We start from the raw sequence: 12845 nt of genomic DNA, 5'->3' as shown, positions 1-12845 counted from the left end.
ATATTAACGCGGGGATGAAACGCCTCTAGGAACGGGGGAAGAGAGCGGGGTGGGGGGGTTTAAGAGCTGTTCTTTTCGGCCCCTTAACTAAGAAGTGAGGCGTTTTCTTCTCGCCTCGCCGCCGCCGCCGCCCCCTTTTTTCCGACCGAAACTTCGCTGGCGGAGCGGCCGAAGAAAAGTTTCCCCGAAGTCCCCGCCCGCCACTCCGCTCCCAACAGCAGCCCCCTTCGACGAGCTCCACGTTGGGACGGACTCTGGGAGGAATCTGGTTTGGTCCGGCGAACCACCACCGCCCCCTTCCCGGAGGAAAAGAAAAGTTTCTGCACTACTCACCGCAGCAGACGCGGGAGAGGAGCAAACCCAACGATAGCAAGCCGGGTAAAGCAGGCATGGTTCGGCGGCGGCAGCAGCAACAATGCCGGGCCGAAGGGGAAGAAGAAGAAGAGGAGGCTAACTCGCGGCCGGGCGGAACGGCCGTCTCTATGGACCCGGCCATGCTGGAGGCTAGGAGCTACTCCCAACCGCCGCCGCTACGACTCCCAAGCGCTCCCGCTACAGCCTCCTTCTCCTCTTCCCTGCGCCGGGTCCGTGTGTCACTGTGAGGAAAGGCGCCGCCCCCGCCGCCCCTCCCTCCAAAGGAACGGGACACACCACCCCGCTTGCCAGAGGAGGGGGGAGGAAAGGCGGACTTTCCCCCATGCGCGCTGAGCCGCGGCACCCGAAGCTTCTCCCTTCTCCGAGGCCATTCCCTAAGGAGCTGTCCCCAGTTCGGGTGACGTAGCACCTCCTGGGAAGCTGGGCATCTCAGAGATGTCACAATGTCTTCTTCGTCCCCCCATACATGTTATTGGTACGTTCCATTCCTTCCCCCTACTCACTTGTACCAACCCAAAAGGGGGGGGAGGGTGGAATCATTGCTTTTCTTTTCTCTCGCTTTTTTGCTTCAACCACATTTTTCCCTTTCTCCGTAGAGTATTTCTGCGCGTTCTTTGTTTCTAACCGGTGATATAGTTCTTGGCCATAATTTCCTCCTCCCATCTTTTTTCCTTACTTCCCAGTCCTTATTTTTTCCCCCATCCTCTTCATTTACTCTTTGGCATTGTCACTGCAAATCTCTCACGATGCTGGAAAACTTGGCTTGCTGACAAATGCCTTTGCTAGCTCACGCTTTCGCTTTTACCCCTGGGATAATTGGGTCTTCCGACCAGCTAAAAGCCGTGAACAGAGTACTACAAACACACATCAAGAAGGAGAAAGGAAATGAAGATCGGGGTTTTTCTCTCTGTCTCGATGCAAATCATCATCAGCTTTCCCGCCCCAAACCCAGCAATTCCTCGCCACCAAGTATCATGTAGCCGTGACACGACTTCCCATGTTTGCCTGCGCCAGGAGTGGTTCACCACGCTCACTAACGCCAGTGCGGGATTCCTTCCCGCCCCATCCCGCCGCTTCATGGGGACGATTTTGCACGAACCTGGCGAGAATTGTTTTTAACTGTGGAGTTTTACATTGTTGCCTTTGTGGCTGATAATGGACAACAAATTGGAGGACACGGGAAGGAAAAAGTCTGGCTGATAAAGTTAGGATGAGGCACTCTATTACCGAATAATTAAATATGCTGTTATCCGCCAAGCTAATTGCCAGTGAAGTAGATCACGTTCTGTGTTAGTAATTTTGCAGTTTTATATCCATTCAGCAGAAGCGAGTAGAAATAGAGAAGGCGGGAGGGGGGGGGGGGGAGACAGTGACAATGCAAACTTTAGAAGAGTCTTTATTTTCGAGGGGTGTGGGTGGATTTGTTTTCTTTGCTTACCTATCTGCAATAACTGTCCTTTCTTAGGGTCATTGTTGTTGTTGTTGTTGTGGATACTTGCTTTGTACTGGTAAGGTAGCCCCAAAGCTCATTTTGCACAGTCCATTAAAGTCGTGAGATGGTGAGCTGTTGCACCGTGGAAAGAGATTAGAATTCGCAGGAGTGAAAAGCAGCATATCATGTTCCCAATCCTCTTAGCCAATCAGATCTCTTTAGAAATAATGGGGTTTGGAAATGAGGAGATGATGGAAGAATGTTTATGAACATGTCATGTGTGTGGCTTTGAGAAATTGGCAGTACTGAGACCCTGATTCTGTGATACTCCAGAGAGATATTTTGGACTCTAATGATTTGTTCTTTATTATGCACCTTTTGAAAAGAATAATCATGCAACACAGCTAACGATGGGCTTATTTTGAATATGAATATCTATATGAATACATATAGAAGGAATTCTGCATATGATAAGATTCAAATTAAATGGTTTCATATCAGACATTGCATTGTTTTGTTTATCACAGTATGTCCAATTCCTAATTAAGAGTATATATTTAGTTTCACTATGCTAAATTAACATAACGGTCAAATTTGAAAGAAAAATGGCCATGTTTTGAATTTTGTGTGTAGGTATCTTAATACTGTGTGTTTTATATACGTGGCTTAAATACTTATGTAAGTATTTCTTTTGAAACTTGAGCCTTCAGACATTTCACCATGTGCTGGAAAGCACTTTCTTAATAAACATCTCAAGTGTAGAATAGAGCCAGTATGGTGTATTGGTTAAGGTGCTGGCCAGAGAACTGGGAGACTGAGAGTTCCAGTCTTGCCTTAGGCATGAAAGATGGCTAGATGACTTTGCACTAGTCTCTTTCAGCCCAACTCACCTCACAGAGTGGTAGTTGTGAAGAAAATAGAAGAAAGGAGCAAAGCATTGTGAACAGTATATATGTCTACGTGTTATTGCTATTGCTATTTGGTATGTTAGTCACTTTGAGTTATTTATAAGCAATAATAAAGCCAGGATAAAAATTAAATAAATAAATATCCCAAATATATTTTCAAAACCAGGACCTGTTTTTGGTAAGATAACCAGGTATTATAGTTGAAGTGTTAAATAGTCAATATTTAGTGGTTTGGACAGGCAGTGGAGGGATATGGTATATTTTTTTATAACCTGCTTTTATTTTTTCTAGAGGTTAATTGCTATGCTATCCCTACTAGAAACAAGATTAAACTGGGTATAGTATATATTTGATGCTGCAAGAGTTGGGTTTTATGTGTGTATGTTTCTCTCTGTGTTATGCATGCAAATTTTCACTTAGAGCTGTGAGCAGCCCAAGGCAGGAAGCCCCTAACAGAAACAATTTAATCCAAATTGCATCAATTCCTTCTACTTACTTGGAACATGCTGTGCTTGAAGGGCAAAAGTGTGCAGAATCAAAAGCAAAATCTGTAGTGTGAAGTGCAAAGGGGATTCCTAGTATCACCACCTAAATTATAGACTGTGATAGCTGTAAATTGGAGTATTATGCAGCTACTAGTTTTTTATATTCAGGATTCCTTCCGGAAGTTCATATAATTAAAAAACCAATAACTGTGCTTATAATCTAATTTCTTAGCTGATAAAGTGATCTGAGCCACTTTCTTTGGATAGACTGTAATTTGAATAATACAATATATTGAGAAAAAGAAAAGATTGTTTTATAGGAAAGCATTATAATAGATTTTTCATCTGCATGCTGGAACTGTATGGAACTGTTCCTTCATTCTTCTAAAGAATCCTGATTTATTTAGACGTGTTTTGAATTGTATTTATTTTAAGTTGCAAGCTGCCACAACTGAAAATCTCTGGACACATCACAGTATTCTAGTACAAAGGCAACACAAAGTAATATTGTATGAAACATTCATATGGGGAAAATAATCTTAAATTTGATAAAGTGCTTTATATAATGTATGTAAATCAACATGAACAGGTTTAATTCTGTAGTGCTTGTGAATTTAAATAGTAGACAAATTCTAGTTAGCAGTTAAATTTATTTCTAATAATGGTCTACTTATCAAAATGCAGTTATGTATTAAAGATATTTTCTAACAAACAGTCCATAGCAATTTAGGAGATTAGGAAAATTTACAAGGCATGTTAGTAGAGATAGTTTTCTGTCTTCCCAATTGCTTTAATCTACAAATTATTCACAACGTAGCTAACCAAACTTTTGGTGGATTTTGCACTATACCATTTTTTGGAGAAGTGAGTCTGCTATAGAAAGAACATTTATGGGAAGCTTTTTTAGGGATTAAAGTTTCTGTGTGTTTTCACATATCAAAATAGTAAGAAAATATGCCACCAGTTTTTAACCATCTTATTAAATGATAAGGTCTGAGAGGAGTGTGACAGGTGAAAAAAACTACTAGAACATTAACTATATCGTCAGATCAAGCAATATATGTAGAACGTATCACAGTGGAAGAGTAGACACTTTCATCTGTAAACTCATGCTGTGATATCAATGACAAATATGTTGTAGTGATAGAATTTATCTCACTGAAGAGATGTCAAAGCTTCTTGTGTAGACATTAATACAAGATATTATAAGAAAAGGTCTATTGAGAGATTAATAGAGGATTTCTATTCTGATTGTACAATCCTAGTCATGCTTCTTTGGAAGAAAGTACCACTGATTGCATTAACACAACATGCTTAACTCAGACATTCATTTACCTTCCCATCATTCCTTACTATTGGATCCAACAGTTCGTTTGTAGGTTCTAATGGGAGCAGTATCTATAAAACTACTGGTATAGTATGAAGATCACATTCCTAATAATTCCTTTGGATATTATAAGGTAGGGACACTGGATAATTTTATCTTCCATTTTATATCTAACAGATGTCAAATAGAGTGTATTTCAATCCATCCTTGAGAAGAAAGGAGGAAAAGCTAAGTTGACTAAAACAAGTTTGTTTTTTCTAATGCATTGCCTTAAATGATAATATCAGAACCTTTTTGGGTCAAGCCCAAAGAGTAGTAATTACTATTTCATCACATGCCCTGCACTTTTTATTGTCATGTGAAAATCTTGCTCCCAAATATTTTCAGATATTCAAAATGTGAGCTTCATATCCAAACACTTGTTCCGAATGCTGTACTGAAGGAATTAACTCCGAGTACCTAGCAGACTCTAGACTTTAACTCATATCTTTAGGAACAAGTGGCTTACATGCCTTCAAACTGGAGACAGAATAATGCAGGATCCTCAGAGGTGATGGACATAGGATTAAATCCCCATATGATAAGAATCTTATGCCTGATTCATAGGCTGGGATCTTAGAAGGACTCAGTTCTAGAGACCTGAACAGGTAACATTTCAGGAGCAGGCATTTTGTGACTTTAGGTTTCTGACCACCTTTAGTTGAGTTCCTGCCAGTTCTTTTTTCTTTGGTCTGCCTGCAAATGATCTAAAGCAAAACTTGCCCCCACCTCAAATTGTTCTGTTTCAATAAATCTCTATGTGAACAGAGGCTTGCAGTCTCTAAAACACAATATACCTGTGCAAATTTCAAGTGTAGTTTACAAATTCAAAATAAGAAAATGGAGAATATGGCAAGTGAATTTTGAACACCATTATAGTTGATTGAGATTACTTTTTTTTAAAAAAGGAAATTAATAAAGCCCCAAACATTAGGTTTATTATTACCCAGATGAACACAGTTTCACAGAGAAACAAATACTCTCTCTTCCAGCTCTCACATTGTGATTGCTGTTCTGCCTACTTTTAATAGCCATAGGCTCCTCTAAGCAGATGTTTGATCATTTGAACGTGAAGATAATTCACACTTATATAGCACAGTAGGGCTATAAAAGATCTCTAAACACTTCCAGCTATCCATTTCCAGTATGAGAAATATTGTTAAGAAATGGAAGTTACATGACATTATTGAAATCAAAGCAGGAACTGGAAGACTAAAAGATATTTCCTAGAATTTTTGAAAATTGGCCAGATATGCAACCCTCCCCCCCCCCAAAGATAACTACAACAGCTTCTGAAAAGTTTAGCTGACGCTGTTGTGGTTGTCCACAATCCATGTGCAGCATTGCTCATACAAGAGGAAAGGCATTTTTTTCCTATGACCTCATCACAAAAGACATCATCTAAACTATGCAAAATAAAACCTTGATAAGCCTGAACTATTTTGGAACAAAGTGTTTCAAACTGATGAAACAAAAAGTGAATTTGTTTACCCACAACCACACAAAATAAAATTGGAGGGGGAAAAAAAACACCTTGCCAGGCATTAAGGACAGCTGTGACGTGAGTTGTGGGGCAGCCTGTGGCAAGAAAATAATGTGCTGCTAGAAGAAATGATAGCTTTTTTCGTAATAATAATGTTGACGTTGTGTCCAGATTCTTCAAACTACAACTTCAGCTTTCATAGATTGCCATAGGAAAGACCTGTGGCTGCAACCATTGCCTGAACAATTCTGATCTTTGTAGGGATCAATTGCACTCAGTTTAGTATGACTCATCTTTATAACTATATTGTTCTGTACTCAGGATCTAGTATAGTGACATGGATTAACACTCATAGACCACTAATGCTGGTTCTCTCTCATTCTGTCCATATTGACAGTTCAATATCTACCCTAGTGTAGTGCACGGTAGAGGTTTGGGGTTTCAGGTCTCTTAATTCCTCAATCATCATGAACTTTAGTTAGCTGCACATTGAAGATCAAGAGACATGAAGGGCATCAAGCCAATGAGCCCATGTTTAACAGAATATCAGAGTTAGAAGGCACCTTGGTGGTCTTTTAGTCCAACCCCCAGCTCAAGCAGGAGTCCCAATGCCATTTCAAAGATAGGCAGCTGCCCAGTCTCTTCTTAAAAACCTGCAGTGATGGAACACCCACAACTTCTGGTAGCAAGCAGGTCCACTGGCTAATTGTTCTCACTGTCAGGAAAGTTCCTTAGTTCTGCGTTGCTTCTATTAGGTTGCTTCCAGGATATAGGAATTGAAATGTCTTGTTTTTTCCTCAAATCAGCCCAGTTGCCTTTTCAAAATAATAAAAACCACTTTTAATAATAATAATAATAATAATAATAATAATAATAATAATAATAATAATAATAATAATAATAATAATAATAATAATTTTATTTGATTAGCCGCAACCCTCTCCCGAAGGACTCGGGGCGGCGTACAATCAAAGCAAATAAAATACAGATAAAGACAACATACATACATAAAAAACAAAGACATATACATGTGCATGGAGGAGGTAGACTAATAAGTGAAGACAATTAAAAAACACAATTTAAAATCCCATTAAATAAAATTACCAAATTAAAAAACCCGTCAGGAGCGTTATGAAGTTATGGTTGAGCCAGGCCAGCTATTTGGAATAGGTGGGTCTTGAGCTTTATACGGAAGGAGCGGAGGTCAGTGGTGGTCCTAATATCCGGAGGGAGGTCATTCCACAGGGCTGGGCCCGCCACAGAGAAGGCTCTGCCCCTAGGCGCCGCCCCTCGGCACTGTCTAGTGGACGGCACCTGGAGAAGTCCCTCTCTGTGCGAGCGGATGGGTCGTAGGGATGTATGGGGCAGAATACGATCCCGCAGGTAACTAGGTCCTGAGCCATGGAGCGCTTTAAAGATCGTAATCAAGACTTTGAAATGCACCCGATAGACCACAGGAAGCCAGTGCAGCTCGCGCAGAAGAGGTGTCACATGGGAGTACCTAGTACTCCCCATAATCACCTGCGCGGCCGCATTCTGGACCAACTGCAGTCTCCGAGTGCATTTTGATACAACTATGACCTGGATGCCTGAGAATCTTCATAAACGTGTGGCAAAAATGGCTCACTTATCACATTCAGTAGCACTGATGACGTTACTTAGAACTTATTTTAGGTAAATGTTCTACTCTAGATGGATCAGAAAAGAATCATGTCTTTTTTCTGTGCTTTGGCCGGAGCATCTCTGCTCATGGAAATATATTTATTTATAAGACTTACATAGCTACCCAGCAAGACACAAAATTCTGGGGAGATAACCACCACCACCACCACCACCACCACCACCACCACCACCACCATCAACCCAGGCACTTACCATCACTAATGATGAGAAGAAATCAACAAAATTCCACATCGGGTTGGTCATCACCTGGGTCAACAAGGACCGTGTCAAGGCTCAGTTGTTGCTGTCATGGAACCAGGGCGTGCAACTGCAAAGTGACTGGAACCAAAGCGCAAAACTTGGACAACCGAAGAAAATCAAGAAATCATCAAATATTACTACCAGGCAGAACCAAAAACTGGGGATTTCAAAAACACCAGATATCACAGTTGTCGAAAACAGAAACATGCAATTTACTGAAATTGCGGTACCAGGAGATACCAGAGTCGAAGAAAAAGGACTGGAAAAAATCATGAAATACCGCACCCTGGCCATCGAAACTAGGTGATTATGGATGAAATATGTAACAGTGATACCCATTGTCATTGGGCACTTGGTACCATGTCCAAGATATTTATATGTTACATCAACAAATTGCAGCTTCCTGCAATAACATCAACAGAACTGCAAAAAACTGCGCTACTCAGAACATCATATATTTTAAAAAGGTACTTGGTTGATACCTAGGACACTGACAGCAACCAGTATCAACCATTAGCACCAGTCAATGGTATTTATGATGCATTTTTGAATGTTCAATTGACTGAGTTTCATGTTTAATGAATAAAGTATATAATAATAATAAAAACAGCCCCACTCCACCAATGTAACCAAAATTGGTTCCTCAGCCATCCTTCACCCAAACACCCAACAATTTCTTTGCCAGATCTAATCCTAATATTTGGCAGAACAGCTAAGTGTTCATATTTTTCTACCAGTCTGAAAGATGAAAGGCCTGCCTGATGCCAGGTGGAAGGATATTTCATGGAACAGGGTTGCTATGGAAAAGGCACACTTCCTATGTCCCACTAGATTGCAACAGTTAAGGGAATTGATAGATATTCAGGTCTACATGAGGTACCAACCTATGTCCTAACATTGTGATAGATTTATAGAAGGAATTGATAGAACAGGCAAGGGCCCAATTAATGATGTAAAGAGTTTCTGAATAGCAAAAGCTCTGGATATTCTGGTAAGTTTGAAAAGATGTGTCCAATAGATCTTGCATGCCCACGAATGTGAGTCTGTTTTTGATTCTAAATTTGGTAGAGAAATCTTTTACAAAACCCAATTCCTTCCAGAATATGACAGTCATGTATCCATTTCATGAGTATGAGTTTTGATTATATAGTTATATAGCTTCCTGGGTTTCTCACCATATTTGAAATTGCAGCCTGATAATCAGTACTGAAAAAATATATTGATATGATCAAATTTAGCAATCATCTCTCTAGAGCTACAGTTTTGAATAAAACAAATGCCGACTTGAATTCAAGTCTTTTAACTGCATAGGATTTTCCCCAAAAGTCTTCTATTGCAATTATAGACTTTTAAAAAAAATCAGTATTATGTGCATGACACTAGCGTTCCCCTGCTGCTACTGATTATGGAGTCTGAGTAACTCCTGTTACAAATTACCATAGGCATTTTCTCTATGTTTTAAACTTCTATTAAAAAGCCCCAATTGCCTTGGTGCACGATCATTAAAACATAGAAATATCTAATACGGCAAGTATAATAGTAATTGGGCTTTTACAGGAACAGCTGCTTCACAGAGATTAGTTTAGGAAGGGGTCATTTTATGTTAGATTTTGATATTACAGTATTTGAAAGGAATGTATGTAAAATACATTATTTCAATTCAAAGCAGATATTTTCACATATTGCATTGAATGAAATTAGTTGCTACTGGTCTCTTTGCCTCCAGCTATTACTATAGGTAAGGACTTATCTGCCTAAACCATTTTTTGGAGCCTAGTCCCTCAACACACATTGGATTACAACTTCCATTCACCCCAATAACTTTCATCATCCCAAATCACCCTCCTTCTTTCCTTCCTTCCTTCCTTCCTTCCTTCCTTCCTTTATTTCAAATCTATAAGAATGTATGTATTGAAGGAAGACATTTGGAAAGCACAGATTTTCTACTGTTTTGCTTTTTTATTGCTGACCTATTGATCATCAAAAGCAAATATATAATTACATTCTAACTTATTAAATTGCTAAATTCCTCAGCAGTGAAATTATTCACTATGCGATGTGCAATGCCCGTCCATTTGAGAAGTACTCCAGCAGTGATAAAACTGAGTAATATGCCATGACCCACGGAAACATGTACTCTGACTGGGTATGCATCACCCTTCCTCTTTTCCTCCCATATCCACTGGCCACCTAATGAGAAAGAAGGACTCACTGGAGAAGAACCTAATGCTGGGAAAGATTGATGGCAAAAGAAGAAGGGAATGAGAGACAATGAGGTGGCTGGATGAAGTCACTAAAGCAGTAGGTGTGAACTTAAATGGACTCCAGAGGATGGTAGAGGACAGGAAGGCCTGGAGGAATGTTGTCCATGGGGTCATGATGGATTGGACATGACTTTGCAACTAACAACAACAATCCACTAGCCAGAGGCTGGCTAGTAAAATCATATTTCCTTCCACATACAGAAACATACTGTAAGTGCTTGCTTGGACTTGCTGCTGAGGGTTTCTAATGACAAGGCAGCCACTGGGCCTGATGGCAGCGTATTCCATTCAATTCCATTCATGAGTTTCATGAGTAATGAACTATGATGGTTGTGAACCTGGACAGGAGTCTGATTGTTATTGTGTATTGACCAATGGAGCAGTGCTAATTACATCCATCTGCTATCCAGATCATGGTTGTATTGTTGTCTCTTACATTTTCTGTTTACTGATACTGTGCTATAAGTGAATTAATGGCCTCCTTTTCCATCATGCCTCCATACCTCTCTACTTCATCAAGAGTTGCTGGCCATGTCTACGTTTTTTAAAATGCATTGGACAAAAAATGCAACATGCTTATCTAAAGCTAAAGAAAGGACAAATTATATCTGCTGGGAAGATAGATAATATGCCATCATTTCATGGATATTGGAAGTAACATTGAATGTTGAAGAAACTAGAAGGCTGCATTTTATACTAAGGTCTTTTTCTTTTCCTTTCCTTTCATTTGTTTTCTTATTTATGGCTTTACTGAAGTATCTCTAGCCTCAGGATATATGTTGTGTTCTATGTTTGTAACTGATAATGATGGGGCTAGTCACCAAGTAGTAGCTCTACTGGTATTGCATTGTTGAGTTCAATAGAAGATGCATCTAAGTCATATATTTATAAATGGAAGAGAAAGTTAAAAATCTCCCTGTTATTCCTTGCTGAGTCCTTATTGCGATGTATCTAAAATTCTTGAATTGGAACCTGCTCTGCACCTCACTGCTAGAAATAAATTTCCATATTGCCTTAAAAAACAGCTTCACCACAGATCAGACAATACAAGCTTTAAACTTTCCAAGGCAGCTACAGGGAAAGGCAATTATATATAAAATTGAAGCAAACTGTTAAGAAAGTGGCCCTTCCTCAACCTGAGTATCTTAGAAACATGTACAATTCTTGAGTGGTTGTGTCTACAAATATTGGTATTTGTAAAGTTAATGCATTTGAGGGATGTCAAGTTGAAAGGTACCAGAAAACCATCTAAGGTAGCCTCGATGAGATGGGCAGTCTAGATGTTTACAGTAATTAAGAAATAAATAAAAATAGATGTACACCAAATTATATGATGCTTGTATTATTGGCAGATAAACTGAGGCAGAAAACAAAATGTTGAAAACATTCTTTCAAACAGGATTCTTATGGTTTTTCCTCTCCCAAAACAAAGAAACTACAGTTTCCCATTTTTTAATTCTCTAAACATACTTTTGCTGTTTGTGCCCCAAAATAACATTTTCCCAAATCCTTAAACTGGTATTTAATGCTTCTTTTGTGAGAAGGAAACTCATCCAGTGAATGCAATAAAAGCCTACCATTCCAAAGGGTCTTAATATTTCAAATGCAGGGAAAAAAATAAGAATTTTGGTTAAGAAATGAGATCAATCCCAGTTTTTGTCCATAAAGGCTGTATTATGACTGTGATCTTAGATGAAATCCCTTAGCTCCCAGCTGTTCAATTCGTAAGTCAACTGCAAAAACTACACTGTGTTGCAAAAACTCTACTCAACTGCAAAAAATAATAATAATATTGCAGTCCACACATGAGGAGTGACTGTCAGAAGTGCACTTGGGCAATGTCACACTCTCTCTTTTCTCGAGAGAGATTTTACTGATCACATTCCAGCATTCTGCTTGTAAACATTGTTCTGCTCAGACAGGGACTTCTAGCTCACCATGGTCTCACTGGACTTCCATTATGATGAATAGCAAGAGTTGAATTTTAATTTATTACAAAGATTAGTCAGTGAGTGGTATAAAGGATAATTAATGCAAGCCGTGTCTTTGGAAATACATATTTTGTTAAAAAAAAGTTGCCTGTTTTTTTAAAATGTTCTTTTAAAGAAGATTGATTGATTGATTGATTGATTGATTGATCGATCGATAGATAGATAGATAGATAGATAGATAGATAGATAGATAGATAGATAGATAGATAGATTCAGCTTCTGTAAGACAAATTTGTGTGTGTGTGTGTTTGTGTCTTACAGAAGCTGAATGAAAGAATATTTGGAATGGTTGTTGATATTAATGAACTTGCCCCAAGCAAAGTAAAGATGATAAAAGTTAAAAATTGTTCACAGAAAATGTTCTTTCTAATATAGTTCAAAGGTTTCGATAAGCATTGAATTAAACCTTTAAACTCCTTGGAATGAGGTGTGGTTTTCTGTTCAGCTTATCTTTTCTTAGCTTTGTCTGCTAGATTTTTTCTTACTTTTAGTTTTATCTTCTATGCCTTTTTCTATATTCTATATTGTTCTCTGACCTAATTGTAAAAGGCAGCCAAAATGTAAACATATTGCCAAGGGATGGTCAATCTGTGATACATGGCTATGTTTTTCCATACT

The 12845-nt window shown here is 39.1% G+C and overlaps 1 protein-coding gene across 3 annotated transcripts in view; it reads right to left on the bottom strand.

Moving 5' to 3' along the window:
* The window catches only part of NECTIN3 (nectin cell adhesion molecule 3), a 73381-nt gene extending 72751 nt beyond the window's left edge, over window positions 1-630 (bottom strand). Inside the window, exon 1 of one of the 3 annotated variants that reach the window (XM_081950761.1) lies at window positions 334-630. In XM_081950761.1, the coding sequence (XP_081806887.1) occupies window positions 334-496 (163 nt within the window). In that variant the 5' untranslated portion in view covers window positions 497-630. The remainder of the gene's footprint in view (window positions 1-333) is intronic. The other 2 variants (XM_081950762.1, XM_081950760.1) reach the window with 2 other exon arrangements.
* Window positions 631-12845: the final 12215 nt, after the last annotated feature.

Source organism: Natrix helvetica (assembly GCF_964273705.1).
Source record: "Natrix helvetica genome assembly, chromosome: 4".
Classification (NCBI taxonomy): Eukaryota; Metazoa; Chordata; class Lepidosauria; order Squamata; family Natricidae; genus Natrix; species Natrix helvetica.
Note: the sequence above shows the minus strand (reverse complement) of the source record. Positions and strands in the feature narration are given on the sequence as shown.